The 22028-nt window shown below is 39.0% G+C and overlaps 1 protein-coding gene across 1 annotated transcript in view; it reads left to right on the top strand.

Moving 5' to 3' along the window:
- The window catches only part of ttbk2a (tau tubulin kinase 2a), a 30320-nt gene that overhangs the window by 1150 nt on the left and 7142 nt on the right, over positions 1-22028 (top strand). The window contains exons 2-14 of the mRNA XM_079833853.1: positions 3475-3625; positions 10328-10475; positions 12350-12423; positions 14866-15006; positions 15186-15290; positions 15406-15471; positions 15584-15676; positions 15770-15895; positions 15980-16137; positions 16240-16441; positions 16532-16743; positions 16838-17396; positions 20385-21280. Of these exons, the coding sequence (XP_079689979.1) occupies positions 3557-3625; positions 10328-10475; positions 12350-12423; positions 14866-15006; positions 15186-15290; positions 15406-15471; positions 15584-15676; positions 15770-15895; positions 15980-16137; positions 16240-16441; positions 16532-16743; positions 16838-17396; positions 20385-21280 (2849 nt within the window). The 5' untranslated portion in view covers positions 3475-3556. The remainder of the gene's footprint in view (positions 1-3474; positions 3626-10327; positions 10476-12349; positions 12424-14865; positions 15007-15185; positions 15291-15405; positions 15472-15583; positions 15677-15769; positions 15896-15979; positions 16138-16239; positions 16442-16531; positions 16744-16837; positions 17397-20384; positions 21281-22028) is intronic.

Here is a 22028-nt window from a genome sequence, read left to right as displayed (position 1 = left end):
CCACACTTAAAGGTATAGTTCACCCAAAAATGAAAATTCTGTCATCATTTACTCACCCTCAAGTTGTTCCAAACCTGTATGAGTTTCTTTCTTCTGCTGAACACAAAAGAAGATAGAGTGAAGAATGTTTGTAACCAAGCAGAGAGAGCAACCATTGACTACCATTGTATTTTTCCCTACTATGGGAGTCAATGGTTGCTCTCTCCTCTTGGTTACAAACATTCTTCAAAATAACTTATGTTGCCTTCCTTTAAGGGATAGTTCACCCAAAAATGAAAATTATCCCATGATTTACTCACCCTCAAGCCATCCTTGGTGTTTATTACTTTATTCTTTCAGACAAATACAATCAGAGTTATATTAAAAATGTCCTGGCTCTTCCAAGCTTTATAATGGCAGTGAATGGCTGTTTCTGTTTTGAAGTCCATAAAAGTGCATCTATCCATCATAAAAGTGCTCCAGTTAATTAGGGCCTTCTGAAGTGAAGCGATGCATTTGTGTTAGTTTATAAACTAAAATAACTAGCTTCCTACAGACGGCCATATGCATTGATTTACGGAGAAGGAGTAACCCTTGACCTGACGCATGAGGTATTAACGCAGAAGCGCAGAGGATAGAGCAGAACAAAACACCGGTCAGGAATTAGAAGCCTAAAACAAGAATTTTTAAAGAGAAATGTCGGAGGATTTCGATATAAGAGAAGAGGTCCGTGAGTTTTTTGCCCAGCCCTGTTTGTCTGAACTGTGAGAGGCGTCAAAGCTTGCGATGCTCCTACATCTTGCGTCATATATCGCGTCAGTGGTTATTCTTTTGCCGTAAGTCGAATTGCGTAGGCCGTATTTTTCTTACACAAGCACATGACTTCACTTCAGAAGGCCTTTATTAACCCCCCGGAGCCGTATGGAGAACTTTTATGATGGATAGATGCACTTCTATGGCCATTCACTGCCATTATAAAGCTTAGAAGAGCCAGGACATGTTTTAATATAACTCCAATTGTGTTCGTCTGAAAGAAGAATGTCATATACACCTAGGATGGCTTGAGGGTGAGTAAATCATTTTTGGATGAACTATCTCTTTAAATTGTATTCTCGTTTTAATTCTCAACTATTAGTCATGTGCGAGAATATATATGAAAAGCGTAGGCTACTTAAAACTAGGGATGTAACTATACATCGATATGGATTGATACATTGATCAAATGACTAACAATAGCTATGTTTCCATCCAAAGTTGCAAATTTAACGTATATGCGCAAAATTGGAATATCGCATAAAACATTTGCAAATAAAGCATAGCTTCCATACAGTGAGTTTATGCATGTTTTCTTTATCTGACTGTATTTTTTTATACGCATTTTTAGAATTTATATCTCAAAATGCACATAAAAAAAAACCTCTCGAAAAAGACCACTTGAAGACTTTTCATCAGACAATTGATGATCTCATGTGCGACTTGATTTTATTTCATGATTAATTTTTACTCTATTATAATTAAAGTGTATTTTTTGTTGTTGTTGTGGATGTCCAAATTGCGATACAAGATTTGCAATTTGTAGAGTTGCATTTGTGAGTAAATAAAAATGTAACTGGTTGTGTAAAATAGGTCCATAATATCATAATATCGATATTACTATTACAAGCCCCTAAATCTAAAGGGCCTATGATTTCCGCAATGCGGAAACCGTGGACGGAATCGTGGAATCCAGTCAAAAAAAACGATTTACTGTGTAATGCGGAATTTCAAGGAATTTATTACATTTTTCATGGATAAATAAAAAGCAGGTCAGTACACTTAAATCAAATCACGACATATACTAGTGTCTGTGAATAATTAACCACAAAAACACTATTTATATATGAATCTTGCATGTTCTGCATGTCTCTATGTGAATGATCAGTTTTACCGTTTGGAATTATTTTACTGTTTGATTTTACAGTTTCGTTTGAGAAAAACTATCGTCATATCATAAACACACAGTGTCTTCACGGCAACCTGTCAAAATAAATGTTTGGTTTAAAACTTGAAGGAATTGTGACAGAAATATATTACTGTTGTACAATAGAATTTAGCTACGTCTCAATGTAATAATAGTACTATAATAATAAGTTATTAATAAAACTTCATTTAAAAAAAAAAAAAAAGAATAATCACAATTTTACTTTCATATTTTAATTTTAACAGTAAGGCACTTGGTTTGAAATATGTTTAAAACATAAATTAAATGAATGATTTATGCCTTCATTTGATTGCCAGAACAATTAAAATACACAACACATAATTTTGTTTTTGTAGAAATTAAAAAAAGGAGAAAATTATTACAATTATTATATTGTTTTTTTATGAATTCAAATAATTATACGAGCTTTTTGATTGCTAAAATTGAATTTAAACATTAAAATTGACTCCAAAGCTGAAACGGGAAAAAATAAATTTGGAAAAAATAAATAAAATGGATTTCATAGGGTCCTAAATCTAATCAAATCATATCACTTCATGTCTTAAGAATTGCCATCAGGCATTGTATCATGATGAAACATCAGATTTACACCCCTACTTAAAACTATTATATAAAAGCAAGTCCTGCTGTTGGTCTAAATATCAGCACAGCTGTGATAACTTGGCAGAACAGGAATATGAAACTACAGGATTATGAATATTACAAATTATTGTTACCAAATAAAACAATTTTTTTTCAAACAAACAAAAAATCTATCATATATATATTTAATTTAGAAGTGTTTCTCAGATGTTATTTGTAGTTTGTGATTTGTAACAAATTGATTAGTCAATTTTTTCCTCTTTCACAGGTCACACATTTGACTTAAGTACACACATTTTTATAGTACCCAGTTTAATGTAACGTGTGCTAAAGCTCTTTCAGTTGAGAAGTTGAAACTTAATAGATTAAATTAAATACTACTTGGAGATTTCCTTCAGTGTAAACTTAAATGTTTGAGTAAATATTTTTGAATGTACTTTTTTTTACTGTATGTTTCGGGTCCAACTTGCTTGATTCAATATTGGTAACACTTTACAATAAGGTTGTATTAGTTAACATTAGTTAATGCATTAGTTAACATGAACTAACCATGAACAACACGTCTGTTCAGCATTAGTTAATTTTTGTTAACATTAGTTAATACAAGTCCAGCTGTTCATGGTTTGTTCATGTTAGTTCACAGTGCATTAACTAACGTTAGCAAGATTTTAATAATGCATTAGTAAATGTTGAAATTAACATGAACAAAGATAAATAAATGCTTTATAACTGCAGTTCATTATTAGTTCATGTTAACTAATGTAGTTAACTAATGTTAACTAATGAACCTTATTGTAAAGTGTTACCGAAATATTACATTTTTACTCAGCAGTTTTTATTATGGAATAAGAAGTCATGGATTGTGCATTGTAAGTGCTGTAACAGTAGAACAAGCGTAAGTAACACAATGCTCTTTTCTCTTCTGGGTCCAGCGGGCACCACCGGGCTCCAATGCCAGACCCAGGCCCCTGTCACTGGCGTTAGGGGACGAGAGAGGAGCAGACCACAGACAGGATGAGCATGGGGCAGGAGCAGACAGACATCCTGTCCACGGGCATTCTGGTGAAGGAACGATGGAAAGTAGTAAGTCTGCACCTCTAATGTACACCAGTGTAGTTTAGTTATCGGTTATATCCATAATCCGCGGGGGGGATAATACAATTTTTTAAATCCAATTAATTGCAGGAGGATGAGATAAATCATTATATGTTGATTTTAATAAAGACACTCAACTCTCATTTCACAGTAAAACTCAACGAATGTGCGTCACTTTTACTTTCGTGTTCAACAGCAACGTATCTCTTAAAGAGCACCTATTATGGCATTTAAAATGTTCCAAATATTGTTTTAGAAGTCCCCAACAACAGTTTTGCATGCATGCAATGACAAAAAAGACTTTAGTTTTCTTATAACATGCATTTATTTTTACCTGTTTTGACAGCGATTCTCAAATGATTCCTTTAGTGATTCACTTTTCAAAACCCCGCCTTTACGTTACGCTAATCTGCGGTGATTGGTCCGATGACCCAGTCAGTTGTGATTGGTATAGTCTGTGCAGATATTTTCGGAAACGGAACGCCCATCACCATAAATGGTTTTCAGAACCTCTTAACTGGATTGAGGGCGCATTCGTCCTCAAGCTTTATTTGTTTAAATTAGCTCAAATGACTGTCAGATGTAAGTAATTACTAGGGTTGGGTACCGAAATCCAGTTCCAATATGGCACCAGTGCTTATATAACCGGTATGTACCGGACCGAATCAGAACGCAGATTTCGGTTCCTCATTTCGGTGCCAAAATTCAAACGTGCTTTCGCTTGCTTTGGCTGGCACAGAGCCAGAGACAGACGCTCAGCGCTGGTCACAACTCATGACAACTATTCAGTGTTTTCAACCACATCATCTTTATTTCAGGTTTCAGACATTTAAATGATCATAAGTACTAGCAAAAAACACACACAGATGTCTATGAAAGCGGCAATGACAATCCTTTGAGACGGTTATAATTTGACTAACGTTACATGTTTTATTCACGTCAGATACATGCACATTATATGGTAACTATATCGTTTACTCTATTCTTCTTCCAGTTCACTGGTCACTTACTTTCATGTATTTCGTGAGACGAGAATGAACTCAAGTGTTGTAAATCCGACAGATCCGATTCTGAGGCGCAAACTAACGGCGCCGCCCATTGCGCTTTATAGATCAACTAACACACATTCACTCACACATTTGAACATCAGATAGTTCGTAACACAGTTAAGAAGTTTGTGAATATTTTGAATAAAAAGAAAAAACGAAATAAACCCGATACAGCTGAGCTGTCAGCGCTATTGCGGCTGCTGTGTGTCATGTGAGAAGCATGACGCGTCGCCATGGAAACATTAAGGCGGTGCGTTCTAAAATATTTAGCCAGAGAATATGATAATATTTCAAAATAAAGCTGAAGCTCGAAGCTGGTTAGTAGCAGACCGAGAATACAGACTAGGCCTACTGCTGTTATTACTGTAACTGTTATTTAGAGTTATATTAGGCCTGTTGTAGTTGGGTTAGGTGGCTTAAGTTTTACTGTGAATTTGTAAATAAGTCAATTATAATTTGTAAATAAGTAAATTGTTTTTTGTATTTATTTATATTCATACATTTAAGTATACATTAAACTTTTAATAAATGGTTCAATTTAAATAAAAAATAAATAAATAAAAAGCCATTTAATGTCATCCACCTCGTTTTGTGGCCTTTTTTTAAAAAAAAGTATCGGTTCAGGCACCGTTTAGGCACCGGAACCGTTTTAAAAGTATCGGTTTGGCACCGGAATCGAAAAAAACCCAAACGATACCCAACCCTAGTAATTACCATGTCAGTCTATACATCATTTAAAAGATCTAAGAGTCAAGCTTCCATTTTTTGACCTCTGTTTTATTCTCAAAGTCTTATAGTGACAGTAATTTGTTAATATGTGTCAGGAGTTATGAATCTGAAAACCGTGTCGGTACCGTTTGATTGTAATATGAGCCTCAGCTGATCTCATTCATAAAAAAACTCCTCTATTCTCCTCACGAAGACTCGCGACAAATCATCATCCCTCAGGTCTTTTAGTTCAAAAGTGTGCAGATGAGGAGAAATATTGATAGATTCTCATATGTCTGTGTCAAATTTCTAAACAGAGGAGTATTTTTTATTCAATACTTCCTCAAAATGCGCAGATGTAGCCTAATCATGAGCGATTGAGTCTCTTATGTGTTGTTTTCAATTCATCCTGGCAGCCGGAGGGCGCTCTGTGCACATGCAGTCCATATATGGTACAGACAGACGAAGAAGATACCATGTGCCATAATAGAAGTCCATAATAAAAGCTTCCTGAGATCGCGAAACATGCAAATAGAGACTTTCGAAGACTAATAAACATACAATCGCGACGATGTATTCTTTGTCTTCAAGCCACTTAGTCTTCAAATGCTCATCCTTGGGCAGATGAAAAAAGTTTGCTTTTGAGTCGCTTTTCAGAACACAGCGTCATCGCCATGATGTTTTCTAGTTTTCACTGTCGTCAAGGAGCGCAATAAGTGGGCGTATCGTATTCAAATAACTTGACAAGTTGACGTCATCTAGTCAGAGAAAATGCTTCGGTCTTCTAACGATTCTTAAAAATGACTCAGAGTCGACTCTTACTTTTGAAAGAAAATAACTATATATACGGTGTACTGTCATATTTCAAACTATGCAGGATGTTTTTGTTCACTTAGATCTATGTTACACACTACATGAAAGGTAAATTTCAAAATTCCATGATAGGTGCTCTTTAAAGGAGCTGTATGTCATTTTTTTGACTGTACTAAAGCATAGAAATACCATAATGTGTTTGCAGAGATTTAGGAAACATGCTAAGTTCAAATACTTGTTTCTCTGAAAAACAATACTACAGCCAGTTATTCTACTTTGAAATGTGCGTCCCGTGTCAGAATGTCTGTTTTTGTTTTGATCTGTGTGATTCCGCCCACTGCCAATTTACCCAATAGTATTGCAGCAATGGGAGGCAGCAAACAAAATAGATCAGAGATTGCAGATTCTACCCGACCAATAAAAACATTGCAAATATAAACATTAGCTGATCAATTTACAGTGTAAGGCTCATCGCTTTCCATTGTCAATTGCATTCTTTCCTGTTTCGTGTCCTCGATCTGGCAACCCATGTAAGCATCTAGTCTGAAAAGGAGGGGTTCGGAAAACAACTTTCGAATTTGGACCACAGTGCCCATTTCAACCACTAACTGTCAATATTACATACTGCACCTATAAAAGAGTAGTTCACTTCAAAAGTAAAATTTCCTGATAATTTACCCCCATCTCATCCAAGATGTTCATGTCTTTCTTTCTTCAGTCGAAAAAAAATTACGTTTTTTGAGGAAAACATTCCAGGATTTTTCTCCACATGATAGATTTCAATGGCAACCAAAATGCTGAAGGTCCAAATCAATGCAGTTTCAAAGGGTTTCGAAGGGATTCAGAAAAAACTATTTCTTTTCAACTGAAGAAAGAAAGACATGAACATCTTGGATGTGATGGGGGTGAGTAAATAATCAGGACATTTTCACTTTGAAGTGAACTAATCCTTTAAAGCCGCAAAATGTAATTTTTCACCACTAGAGGTCGCTTATTCAAAACAAAAGCATAGCTTGATGACGGCTTGATTTTGCAGAGCTTTTATTATGCCACAGATGACCGCTTCCGCTTCTTCCGGTCATGCGTATGTGGGTTAAAGGAACACGCCGACTTTTTGGGACTTTAGCTTATTAACTGTATTCCCCAGAGTTAGATTAGTCCATACATACCATTCTCATCTCCATGCGTGCCATAACTCTGTCTGACGCACCCACCGCTAGCCTAGCTTAGCACAAAGACTGGAGGTTAATGGCTCCAGCTAGCCTACTGCTCAGGGTGCAGCCTACTGCCTACTGTAATATCATTACGCAGCGCCTAAAAATAGTCCCCAGCACGCTGCCTGTGCAAGCAGGTTGTCACATTGGTTATGTTGACGGAAGTTAGCCTATTTTTAGGCGCTGTGCGTAATATCATTGCCGCTGCACCCATGGTACGGCAGCAAAGTCCCTTAATTACTACACAGGAATGAGAGTATAGTTCCTAGCCATATCGGCTTAGAAAATCGCAACATTTCATTTTCCATCGGTTTTAGTACACAATGTAACTATACACATCACAACATGTAAATAGGAAAATGTTGCCGTTATTTTGTCACTTATTGAGCAGTAGGCTAGCTGGAGCCATTTACCTCCAGTCTTTGTGCTAAGCTAGGCTAGCGGTGGGTGCGTAGGACAGAGTTATGGCACGCACGGAGATGAGAATGGTATGTATGGATTTATCTAACTCTGAGGTATATGGTGAATAAGCTAAAGTCCCAAAAAGTCGGCGTGTTCCTTTAACGCAGCACTGTTTTATCATATTAGACACATTTAACTGTGTTGAAAGTTATGTTATAATGGTTTCTACAAAATAATACAGAAAATCGCTTATTTCTCTGGATTTAAACATTCTTGGAAACATTTGGGATAACGTAAGTACACAAGTCAACAAAATCTAGGCTATAACAGTGTTCTAGTGGTTTCGGGATATTTTAATCCAAAAATCTTACATATTGTGCCTTTAAAGGAATGCTTAATTGCTTAATACCTTGACAGCTTTAACTAAAAATATACACAAACTTAACAGAAATTATTCTGACAGTGATGAGTGTTTTCCAGCATGATGGAAATATTAATGTGTTTAAAGCTTAATTTTTCGTCAGGCACTAATTTGCAGACTCTGTGCTATACAGTTGTGGGGTTCACTTGTTTAAGCAGCATTGGAGGCTAAACCGATCTGAGAGAAATTTCAAAAAGGAAGTAAAAAAAGAAAGATTTCTTTTTAACAGTGGATTCGGAGATGTTAGAGCTGATCCGTGCATCTCTGGTGTAGTGCTTAGCTTGTTAAATGACCAGACAGCTTAGTTATTGATTTAGGTAGTACTTAGAGGGATAATTGTTCACAAAAATTAAAACCCTGAAAAGAAACCGCATTTAAATCTGCTTTCTGAAAACCATGTTTGCCTGCGTTTACGTGTGTCTGCTCAGTGACTGTGCGGATAGTGGCAAGTAGTGACTCACTCCTCACTCTGATCTAATATTGCAGTGTGTCTTCATCTGTGTAGCGCTCTGACCAGCTCCTTTAGTGCACTGAACAGTAATACGTTGCTTACGTTGATTCAGCCCCCTGCTGAGTATTATCCCCAGAGAAAACTAGATCTGTCTCTGTACAGGGAGATCTGAGGGGAAAAGGAAGTGACATGAGAGGGCAGAAGACATTTCGGGGACATGTGATGCCAGGAGAAATAAATAGCAAAATCTAGAAAATTCAACTGCTGTGGGGAATGTGCTGTGATGCTACCGCAGAGGACATGTGTAATTTTTGTTTTGTTTTGCATTAAATCTAGGCAAGGCAAGTTTATTTATATAGCACATGTCATACACAATGGTAATTCAAAGTGCTTTACATAGAAGGAATTAAAATAATCAAAAGAAATAAAGATAACAATAAAAGTTGAAAAAATATATATATATTATATTATACATATATTTTATATTATAAAAATAGATTAATATAATATATTAAAACAGTTTAGAATAAAAAGGAGGAGGCAAAAATAAAATACAGCACAGTGTTTATTCATTAAAATGGTTATAAAAAGAATGAAAAGAATATGTTTATTTCCTTGCAAATTTTACTTGATTTTCCATGATTGTTGTTCTCTGTGGTTATTTCGGCGCACACCTATATGTATATGTATAAATCTAGAATAATTGCTATACAAATTACATTTAAAGGGGTCATGTAAATTATTTTAATTGTATAATTTTATAATTATATCATTATTTAATTATCAATGTTTCTTGCACCAACAATGGTCAACTTTATCATTTTAGTCCATGACAGATCCAAATCACCTCCATATTAAAATATGAAATGCGATCAGGTTTGTAAACAGTGGATTTAGAATTAAACTGGCTTAAAGGAATAATTCACCCAAAAATGAGAATTATTCCATAATTTACTCCCCCTCAAACCATCCTAGGTGTAATGTATATGGTTTTCTTCTTTTAGCCGAACACAATCAGAGTTGTATTAAATAATATCCTGGCTCTTCCCAGCATTGTAATGTTATTGAATAGTGCAGAGTTTTTGAAGCTCCAAAAAGCGCATCAATCCATCATAAAAGTAATCCATACGGCTCCAGTGGGTTAATAAGTGAAGAGATGGGTTTATGTAAGAAAATTATCCATATTTAAAACTTTATAAACTCTGACCCGACGTAGGACGTAGCTCCTCTTCTCATATATCAAAATCCTCTGACAATTTTCCTTAAAACTTCTAATTCGGGACCGGCATTTTGTTTTGCTCTATCCTGTGCACTTTCACGTTTCGCCTAAGCTTAGCTACACCTACATCAGAGGTCAGAGGTCAAACGGGTATGGTTTACTTTTATGATGGATTGATGTGCTTTTTGGAGCTTCAAAAACTCTATTCAATACCATTAGAAAACTGAGAAGAGCCAGGATATTTTTAATATAACTGATTGTGTTTGGCTGAAAGAAGAAAGTCATATACACCTAGGATGGCTTGTGGGTGAGTTTTTTTGGAATTAATTAAATTATTAGTAAGCATTATGATTATTAAAAAATAATACAGTGATATCAGTCTTTTTACCTCTGATATTTGCTATTCACTTCAGGTGAAAAAAATCGGCGGTGGCGGCTTTGGCGAGATCTACGAGGCTCTGGACCTGATGAACCGCACCAGCGTGGCTCTGAAAGCAGAGTCGGCTCAACAACCCAAACAGGTTCTGAAGATGGAGGTGGCGGTGTTGAAGAAACTTCAAGGCAAGTGAAGTACAGCAAATAAATGTATATTTATTAAAAAAATAAAATCAGAAATCTCGTACATCAAATGTACTTTTTTTGCACTTTTTTTATACATTACCGTTCAAAAGTTTGGGGGTCAGTCAGATTTTTTTTATTTTTTTTTAGAAATTAATACTTTAAAGGGGCTATATGCGTTTTTCTGAAATTTAAACTCGCGACTGACACTTGTGGCCAAAAAACAGAACTGCTCTCATTTTCTGCTCGCTCTCGCAGCGGTGGTGACGTCACATCCGCAGACAGCGCGGGAAAAGACGACCCGCCAGAAAATAGGAAAAATAGGAGACAGGCTTATAGGTGCACCCACTGTGAGCGGACAAGGTGTCAGTATGCTCATCAGGAGATGTTTGAGTCATAAATGGTAAAATAAAAAGGCTATTGTTACGTTTATTTTGGGGAAAAAGTTGCATATAGCCCCTTTAATTCAGCAAAAACTCATTCAATTAAAAAAAAGGTGGCAGTTAAGAAATTTATAATGTTACAAAATATTTCTATTCGAATAAATCCTTTCGCAAAAATACTAAGCAGCACGACCGTTTTCAACATTGTTAATAATAAGAAATCAGTTTCTTGAGCAGCAAATCAGCATATCAGAATGATGTCTGAAGGATCATGTGACACTGAAGTCTGGAGTAATGATGCTGAACATTTTTAAATGCATTCAAATTGAAAACAGTTCTTTTAAATTGTAATAATATTTCACAATATTACCGTTTTTACTGTATTACATAAATAAATGAAGTTTAAAGTATATCTTGTGTAATTTTCTTGATTAAAACGGCACTGTTTTGGATTCAGTTATATACATTACTAATTTCAAAGAGGGAATCTGAATAGAGCAAAGAACATCTATGATTGTAAAACCACTCTTCGTACTGTAAGGATCTGTAGCCAACCTTGAAATCAAACCGTGCTCTCTCTTCTACTGGGCAAAGAATCAACAAATCAATTAGCAGAGCACACCATGATTGTCCTCTTTCTCTCCCTTTACAGTCTTCCATCATTACATCCTCAACCTCTGCACGCTGCTTGTAAAAAAAAAAATCAATGTACTTGTATCATGTTGGCTGTAATATGGCTGTATGATAGGACAGAGTGGTTTTATCTCTTCCTGAGGGAACGGCTCGTAACTGGAGATCTCTCTATCTACTCGCGGCCCCCACCCAAAACAAATGGACCCTCACTAGCAGTGATGCACACGTAACATGATACTGTTACTTTTTATTTTAATATATATATATATATATATATATATATATATATAGAGAGAGAGAGAGAGAGAGACACTAGCAAAAAATTGCATGTTTTTTCACACAATTATGTACACTAATACTCTATAAATAATGAAATTGAACATCATCACAGAATAATCATAATACTGGAGCACTGGAGACCTGGTGGAAAAGGTAAATGAAGAAAATAGGGCCTTGCAAAGGGCTGAAGGGTGTTACATGTCAGAGTGGAATATGGATGAAGCTGGCCTGCTGCGGCCCAGAGAGTGTCCCAAGAGAGCCGAGTCGCACTGAACTAAATCCACAAACCTCCCCCTCCTCTGGACTGACCTCCATAATAGGAGTAGAGGATCACATGGACAGAAAAAGAAAGATACTTACTGTTTACTATTTGTGTTATACACTTTTGTGTCATTCTCTTTGAAATCAGCGTATAATGTTTGTCATGTACCAAAACATGTCCACCTTCTTTTTGATCCTTAGAATTAAACAGGCTTTTTTGCTACTGTACTTTTAAGACTTCTACATGTGACTTCTCTATGCATGTGAAAAGAGTTACAATGATATGTAGTTTAATGAAGTGTCGTCTCATTGCTGTTTCAGGAAAGGATCACGTTTGCCGGTTTGTTGGATGTGGCCGCAATGATCGCTTTAACTATGTTGTCATGGAACTTCAGGTGAGGCCTGATTGACTGATTATGCATTTGTTCTATTTTAATGTGTGCCTTATATTACAGTTTATTTATGGTGATTGTCTGGCACACCTAATAGTTGTAAAAATAGTTATAGAAAGCTGTAAAGATGATAAATGGACAATAAAGATAGGTTAAAGATTCTATGTGACCCCTTAAGAAACCGTTGCCTCTCACCCTCACGTCGTTCCAAACCAGTAAGACTTTCGTTCATCTTTGGAACACAAATTAAGATTTTTCTGATGAAATCTGAGAGTGTTCTGTCCCTCCATTGACAGCTACACAACTACCATTTTGACACTTCAAAAAGTTCATAAGGAGATCGTAAAGCTAGTCCATATGAATTGAGCGGTTTAGTCCACATTTTCTGAAGAGAGTCGATCCCTTTTTATGATGAACAGATTTAAATAAAGCGTTTATTAACACATAAACATTCACCAACGCACACATCAGTTGTGGTAAAGGAAAGCTCAAGCATGTTCGCTTGACGTGTGAGAACCAATGAGGTCCATTCTCATGTTACGCAGCACGTTTGAGCTTCAGCAAGAACCAATGAGGTTCATTCTTGTGTTACGCAGCACGTTTGAGCTTCAGCAAGAACCAATGAGGTTCATTCTACATTATACGTACATGTTACACATTTGTTCTCGCATGTCAAGCAGGTATGGTATGTTCGCTGATCAATGTTTATATCTGAATAAATGCCTAAATTCAATCTGTTTATCATATAAAGAAATAATGTCTCTTCAGAAAATTTGGACTAAACCGCTCAATTCATGTGGATTATTTTTACGATCTCTTCATGAACTTTTTGATGCATCAAAGTGGTTGTTGAGTAGCTGTCAATGGAGGGACAGAAAGCTCTCAGATTTCATTAAAAACATCTTCATTTTTGTTCAGAAGATGAAAGAAAGTCTTAGGCCGGCTACACACTGGCTGCGTGGCGTGTCCGTTTTTATTTCGGCTTCCATGTTAACAAGTTAGAGCTTGCAGACTGCCTGCGTGACACGCACGTCTCGAAAATGCATGCATGCTAGAAATGGAACCGACGCCTATTTTTCACGTGACACACAAGCCTGTTGGAAGCGTTTCCAGGCAAAATAGAATAGGAAAAGCTGTTTATATGTCATTTTGACACGAATACATATTCATAAATTATTGGATTTGGAAATATTGCACCTGTCAATAGCCTACACTACAGCAGGGGTCTCAAACTCGCGGGCCACTTGCAGGATGATATTTTGTGGCCCCCTCCTTGACATCAAAGTCTAGTGTTAGTGGGGCCGCGCGTTGCAATCACAAAAAAAAGCAAACGTGTCCATGGTCTTATTATACAATCATTGATGAACATCTTTGATTTTAATGAAGAAAAACTATATGAGAGCGGATTAGAACCCAGAACCTTTGACACGATTGACAAAAATTCTGCCACCAGACCACTAGAGAATCCATAAGTAAATCGCGGATCTATGTGTTTATTCCCTCACTCATGCAAAGAATATCGGGACTAATAATATATTAGACGCAAATTAATGCAAATATTGTTTACAAATAGTCCCAAAAAGATTATTTCCCAACTAGAATTAGACCTAGAATTTCGCTCACTGTTCTGTTTGACCTGGTTACGGCCTTGCTGTGAATTAGTCTATTATTTAAAATAAAATTAAAATCATTCCTTATTTCATATTACATGATTTAATTTCTATAGGCTATATTTTAGTTCAAATTCAGAGGAACAGTTCAGAAGAAACATTCATGTTGAAGAACTGTTAATAATAAAGATTGAGAAGATTGGATCAGTTGTGCTACTTTTTTTTGGAATACTTGAAATACTTTTTATGTGTAATACTTGATGCGGCCAAGCCTGACCCAGAGTCTACCTCCAGCGGCCCCCAGGTAAAATGAGTTTGAGACCCCTGGCCCACAGAATGAAATATTCTGTAGCCTAGTTTGCCGTCAATACTGCCGACGTTGTCTGCTGTATCAGGCTATATATTTATGTTTAACATGAAATACAGGCCTTCCCTGTACGTCCCCTAGCAGCAGCGCAGCGTAACACACGTTTCTGGTGTGCAAAGACATTGAAAACGCCACGCAGCTGACAGGCAACAGAAACGCCATGCTGACACCACACAGCCAGTGTGTAGCCGGCATTACGGGTCTGGAACGACATGAGTGCGAGTAAAAGATGACAGAATTTTTCTTTTTGGGTGAACTAACCCTTTAAAGCATACACAAGGTCAATGCATAACTTGCCTACAACATACATTAACTTATTTATGCATTTAAGAGATTTGTCTTTTTGTAATTCATATATGAATATGATGACTACAGACTTTGCAGTCCGTGTTCATTTATTTATGACTTTATATCAAACCTGCCATTTGTAGCCAAAACAATTAACTGTTGCCTTTTTGGCTTTTGCAGGGCCGTAATTTAGCGGATCTGAGGAGGAGCATGAACCGTGGCACTTTCACAGTCAGTACTACACTCAGACTGTGTCTGCAGATGCTGGAGGCAATCGAGAGCATCCACTCAGTGGGCTTTTTACACCGTGACATTAAACCGGTAAGCATTGCTGGTATAAACTCTTTTGGCTGCCTTACAAAATATATATTTATGTGTTGTAAATAAGTAGTAGTATACTTATATAGTGCATTTAGTATAATAATAGGATGCTTAAAAGTATACTTTTTACTTAAAAGATAACAACATTTTAACGATTCGCTTGTTCACACTGTTTTCAGTCCAACTTTGCCATGGGCCGATTCCCTAGCACATGTCGAACATGCTATATGTTAGACTTTGGTTTGGCGCGCCAGTTTACAAACTCCTCTCAAGAAGTCAGACCGGTCAGTATAAATAGTCATTTCTAATACAGTCTTTCTAACTATACGTGTTTATATGTTTGTGAGAATTTAATCTGTCACTGGGTTTTAAATATTTGTGGATTCTTTTCTCTCTTAGCCGCGTCCTGTTGCAGGGTTTAGGGGTACAGTACGATACGCCTCAGTCAATGCCCACAAGAACAAGGTAAGAATCTGCCATGTTTGCTCTGTTGTTCCTGCACAATCTCGGCTGTTGTTGGTAATGTTTCAGTTACGAGGATAATTCTGCTCTGATCAGATTTGTCTTACTGTCACAGGAGATGGGAAGACATGATGACTTGTGGTCTTTGTTCTACATGCTGGTGGAGTTCTTGGTCGGGCAACTACCCTGGAGGAAGATAAAAGACAAGGTGCTGATCAGGCTGAAGGAAGAAGTGCTGTGAAAAGCATATTCCTGTCTGTTGGGACGTGATGATGATGATATTTGTATTTTTATGCATTAGGAGCAAGTGGGGAAGTTAAAAGAGACGTACGATCACCGGCTCATGTTGAAACACCTGCCCCCAGACTTCAGTGTCTTTCTGGACCACATCAGTAATCTGGACTACTTTACCAAACCTGACTATCAGGTAAAAATATGATACTTTAATAAATCAATGGAATATCTAGCAGTTATTGGTCAATCTGACTTGGAAATTATCTCTCCACTCTAGCTACTGAGGACCGTTTTTGAGAATAGCATGAGAACCTACAACGTAGTGGAAAATGACCCGTATGATTGGGAAAGGATGAGCTCAGATAGCCCACTGACAATCACTACAGCGGCAAACACGCCACAGCATCACACACGCCTCACGCCAGCTCAGATGGGGTAAATCATATGACTGCTTTACTTTTGTTGAACTCACTCTCAAACATTTGGATTTTCTTAGTAGTGGTATCACAATAAAGAGTAATTTCTGTTCTCTTCCAGCGTGTTGAATGCTTCCTTGGTGCCTGGAGATATGAAGGAGAACACAGATGAAGTTCTGCAAGATGAGCAGCTCAGTGATGGAGACAATGCTCGGCCCGAGCATCTGCCTGGATCTCCGAACCTTCCTCTCAGGAACCAGGAGACTGATGTCTGGGAGGACCTGGACCGCAACCGGAACCGAATCTGTCCTGCTGTCTGGAAGGTACCAGAATGTGTACCATGAACTGAATCAATCACAGACATCTTTGTCCATAAGCTGCAAGTTTCATATTCTGTTGTCCTTTTCTTCTAGATGGGAACAGAGGATGAACATAGCAACCAAGGCAATCAGAGTCCCCATCCGGGGCTTAGCATTGGTTCACCAGTGCGAGTCCGGTCAGAGGTGGTGCCCTCAGATAGAGACACTCCTCTTCTGAGGAAATTGCGTAACATCCATAGCTTTGAGCTGGAGAAGAGACTAACTTTGGAGCCCAAACCCAACACTGAGCGTTTTGTGGAGGCCTGGTAAGTCTCTTCTACTCTCAAGATTGCATTATTTCAGCAACTTTTCGGTATGTTCTGGAGGCTTAGTCTGCATTCTTTCGATTTCTCTGACCAGTTCTGGTAAGCAGCCACCTGGTACAGCCCAGGAACAGGAACCTGATGGTGTCCCTGGCATGGCCATATCCAACGGATGTCCCACACAGCGTGTTTGGCACTATGATGAGGAATTCCGCTCTGGCGGTGGATCGCCCAAGCCTGCTTCACCAGGATCTCCTGAGCAGGGCGACGGTGCAGCTAACAGTGGCTTTGTTGCTCTAAACCTGAGCTCAGGTCTACAAGATGTTGAGTTGCGGGATTGGGTGATGGTAGAGAAGGGCTCTGACCTACAGGACTTCAAAGAGGCAGCAGGAAGTAGCCCTGGTCATAAGGCCAAACTCACTAGTAGCCCGTCAGATGAGTGTGAAGAGGAGCCAGAGGTTTTGCAGCCAATGGATGAATCACCGGATAAAGAATCCACTCCTAGTCCTGTACAAGGAAACATCCACATGCCTCACACGGTCCAGGGCCTACAAAGGATGGACCGGTTGGAGCTCTGTGTATTCCCTGCTGCTGGTGGACCTCCTGTTACCCCCACCAGCCCTGGTGAGGCACTGGCTGAAGGAGCGCTCACACAGGTAACTATGGCCCAGAAAACGTGTTGTTTTCAATGCTCCTACAAATTGTCTACAGTCCAAAATTTGGTCATGTGATCTTTAGGCCAATCCTTAGAAAAGTTTTCAAATGGATGATTTGTCAAGCAGGAAGTGAGTTTCTTGGCAATGTTTTGGTTTATCAAGTCATGAGCAGTTGCCACCTTAAATATACAATATTTTATATGAGACTCGTGCAATCCCTACCAAGTTTCTTACTAAATTTGGATTAGCCAAACAGGAACTGAGGCTATCTTGGCAACACTTTAATCTATCAAAAACAAGACAAAATGTGTATCCCTGACTGAACTGTGTTTGTGGCCATCATGATAATGATGTTTGCTACCTACTAAGTTTAATTAATCTTAAATCTGATATGTACAACAAATGCACAGCATGCTAATTAGTTGAAAACGTCAGTGCTAAAAATGTTTTGTTGATAAACTAGTCGATTAAATGCATGCGTGTTTGCTGCTGTGTTATCAAATGGGAGACAATATAAGGTTATCTAAACTCCTATGTTTTTTTTATTACTATGTTAGTTTTAATACAATTTAAACATTACAGTAATTAGCGTTTTTCACTTAACACCCCTCCTGAAAATTTCCTTCCAGCTGCCCTGTTCTGGATGTCTGGATAAGGCAAACACTACTTATGCCACACGCACACTAGTGTCAGCAAGATAAAGGTGGTCTCTTGAGGGCTGCTCACCTGTCAGCCACAGTAATGAGATACAGACAGCTCACCCTCAGTTCTGTGATGTAAGCTTACGTTAGTCTGAGTTAAGCTGATCCTGTTACCTGAGCTCTTGTATCCTCACTGCCTAGGTCAAGACACTGCCTGTGGGAGGAGTGCGTTAAAACCACACAGAGCTGGTTTATTTTATTAGTATGCTGCAGATTTGAGCACATTTACTGACTCTGAAAGTTTGATTTTTGTGCTGAGGTCTATGGAAGATGTCATTGAATTTTCTAGAATTTGCATTCTTCCTACCAACATGTATGCTGCTGTGCCATTTTGCTTCCTCTCATTCCTTCATTACCGCCGACTATCTTTCGATCCATTTTAATCAGTATTTTTACTTTCCTTTTTCTCCATCTTTGCTACCCTTTCATCGCCACCTGACTCACCTGATTCACCTCACTAAACCCTCTTCGCCTCCCTTCCACTGTTCCCCACTTTCCTTTTCTAGCTGCCCACCTCTCCTGCATCCCAACCTGAGGAGCTTGTGGCAAGGACGTGCAGCCCCCTGCAACTGCGCTCCCCTAGCCCGCACACCCTCCTGACCACCCTGTCGGACCCCCTACACCAGCGCGCCCTGCCCGGGATGCACCGCAGCCAGTCTGCAGACCACCCTTCCTCTTCCACCTCCTCGCGCCACGCCTCGCTGCCACTACCTTCCCAGCCCCGTGCCGCCCATTCACCTGGACGCAGGAAACTTCCTGCCATTCCAACGAGTGCCTCAAACACCAAGTTCCCCTCAGTCATACGAATCACCCGCGCTCAGCTTCAGCAGGTGAATAGGCACTCCCATTCCGTGCTTCCCATACCTTCGACCACATCTGCCCACCAAACATGTCTTCTCAGCAGTCTCACTGTTCATACATTTTTATATCTTGATTTATTTATTTTTTTGTTTTCGGTGTGCTCTCTCCTCAGAGAACTCCAGGAATACTGTTCTGTCCGTTATGCATGCCCAGTAAAGTTTTCTGTCAAGGTTGTGTCCTTAAAACTGTGAACCTTGTGAATAGCTTTTGCTAATAGCTCTGTTCCTAGTAAACCAAGTGAACTTCCTACCTTAATGGCATTTTAGGGCATAAAAGGCACGTTGCTAACAAGAAGGGCATCCTAAAAAGCAGACAGAAAGATCCTACTGCTTTTTTAAGGGATAGTTCACCCAAAAATGAATATTAGTCCATGATTTACTCACCCTCAAGCCATCCTAGGTGTATATGACATTCTTCTTTCAGACGAGCACAATCAGAGTTATATTAAAAAATATCCTGGCTCTTCCAAGCTTTATAATGGCAGTGAATTGCAGGCCAAAATTTGAAGCTTAAAAAAGTGCATCCATCCATTATAAAAGTACTCCACACGGCTCAGGAGGGTTAATAAAGGCCTTCTGAAGCGAATCGATGGGTTTGTGTAAGACAAAAATCCATATTTAATACGTAAAATATCCGTATTCCGTATTCAACTGACACAGAAAGTGTAACGTCACAGTTCAAAACGCCAAATTATAGTCAAATTTCATTGTTTTACATTTTATTATTTGCCGGGCCGTCACTAGCATTTTTGTGTCTCTTGTACTGTTTAAGAGGGGGGCTTAGCTTATCATCATGCTAACTTGAAACCCATTTGAAATAAGTTGTGTCTCACACTTCACTTCAGGCGAAATATGTGTGTGGTGATTGTGCCACACAGAGGTTATGCTTATTTAGAGAGTTCGAAATCAGTCACTAGGTTTTGGAACAGAGCTAATGTGTTTTCATTCCTCTGAATATGTGACTAACCACCTCTTATTCTGTTCAAGCCTTTGCCAGTTAGGTTTTGCTTTTCATCCAAGGAGTCTAAAGCAGGAGTATCTAATCCTGCTCCTGGAGGACCATTGTACTGCAAAGTTTAGCTCCAACCATAATTAAACAATCCTAAACCTTCTGGATTACTAGAAACTGCCAGTAGGTGTTTTGAAACAGGTTAGAGCTAAACTCGGCAGGACATTGGTCCTCCTTGAGCTGGATTTGACACCCCCGGTCTAAAGGATATTAATACTTTTTAGACATTGTCTCTTCACTATCAATAAGATGTTACGTGTGGTTTGTCAAAGATCAGTTTATGTCTGCATGCAAGCATGTTTGGTTACCAAGACAAGCATTCGTTTCAAGACTGCACTGGAATTTATGACCCACGGGTGACATCTAGGACATGAACGTTTATGTAATACATTGCTAATTTTCTCTATCCCTTTCTCAGCTGACAGCTCAGCGACCGTCTGTACTGTCCTCCCAATCTGCATCTGACAGTGTTCCACTGGAGAGACGTGATACTGATAATGGTAACAATGAGATCCATCCTCAAGACAACACAGCTGACATAAACTCCCCACAGGAGCAGGCTGCTTTCCAGCCCACCAGCCCCTATAAGGTCGAGGGGGATCCTTTGCTAAATGGGAATGGCCGTCAGAAACCTTCAAGCCCAGTGCCATGCCTGGTGCCGTCTCCACGCACACCTCCCTCTCTGCATAGCCCAGTTCTGGTGCACAGCTGTCTTACACCTCCTTTAGGCACACCGAGAGACAGCATTGAGCAGCTTCCAAAACTAAAAGACCCCAAGAGTGATTCGTTCATTATTGAGCCCTCCATAGAGCCCAACCAGTGCTCTCTGGAGGAGGGAAAGGAAGGTGGTCCGACCAGAAATGGCCCCTCTTCTCCAGCCTCCATTTCCAAACAAGACCACAGTCATCGGCACAGCCGTATCCCAGTATTAGAACCATCTAGCATTCTGGATCCACCACCTGGATCTGCTAAAGAGAAGTTGTTCCAGAGGAGGGTTCACCACATTCCACTTTCACCCTCCGCTTCCCCGACGTTATCCTCCGACAGGCGTGTCATCATGGCTGCCATGCAGCGGGACCAGGTTTCTTCTGCCTCTTCTGAACGCTCCCAAGATGACGAGTCGCTTCTGGGTTCTCGTTCCGATCGTAATGGAGATGATGCTCCATCACTGTCCTCTTCCTCCAGTCCACTTTTACGGAAGAGCAAGATACCACGGCCAGTTACCCCCACAGCTAGTGCGGAAACCATCAATGCAAACTTCATGCCCCGTCCACCACCAGGAAAACCTCCCAGCCGCTCCACTGTGGATTCAAGGTAGTTATTTTGGCTCAGCAAAGCCAACCTTTTTTTCTAACCCCAGACCGAAATGCATGCCTTTCCAGTACAAATTCTTACTTGCCCACAAGAACTTCCACCTAGAAACCTCAGAGAACATCTTAAAGGAGTCATATGATGCGTTTTCATGTTTTCCTTAGTGTGTTATGTAGCCGTTTGTGCATGTATAAGATCTGCAAAGTTACAGTCTCCCAAAAAAGATTTATTCTATCTTAAAGAAAAGGCAGAGTCAGACCTAGCTAAAACGCTCCTCAATTGAATTGTCCCTCACATACCAACTATTGCATAATCCCGCCCAAATGCATGTGCAAAGAAAGAAGGCGTGGCTTCAGTTATCATAATAGTGTTGTCGTCGCCATGTCGTGAAAGTAAAAGCACTTTATTTGGCCTTTCGAAAGTGGACGCAATTAGGAATTAGTGGTTAGGATTTATTTACGACACTGTTCCAAAACCGTACAACCCAAATGTTCGTGTGTGTGCAGCGCATTTTACGGAGGACAGTTTCCTGAACCCGGGAGAGTACAAGGCCGGCTGTGCACAAAGGCTATTTCTAAAAAATGGGGCAATTCCAACTTTGCTAGAGCAATCTGGCGCTTCTGAATCAGAGCCTGTAAGTATGTTTTATTATTTGTTAAAGTATTTGCTATTGACTGTTCAAATGCGGAGTTTTGTGCAGTGTGTTTACAAACGTAGTATTCTCTGTTCGCCGCTTATAACATGTGGTGAA

This window comes from Gobio gobio (assembly GCF_949357685.1).
Source record: "Gobio gobio genome assembly, chromosome: 13".
NCBI lineage: Eukaryota > Metazoa > Chordata > Actinopteri > Cypriniformes > Gobionidae > Gobio > Gobio gobio.
Note: the sequence above shows the minus strand (reverse complement) of the source record. Positions and strands in the feature narration are given on the sequence as shown.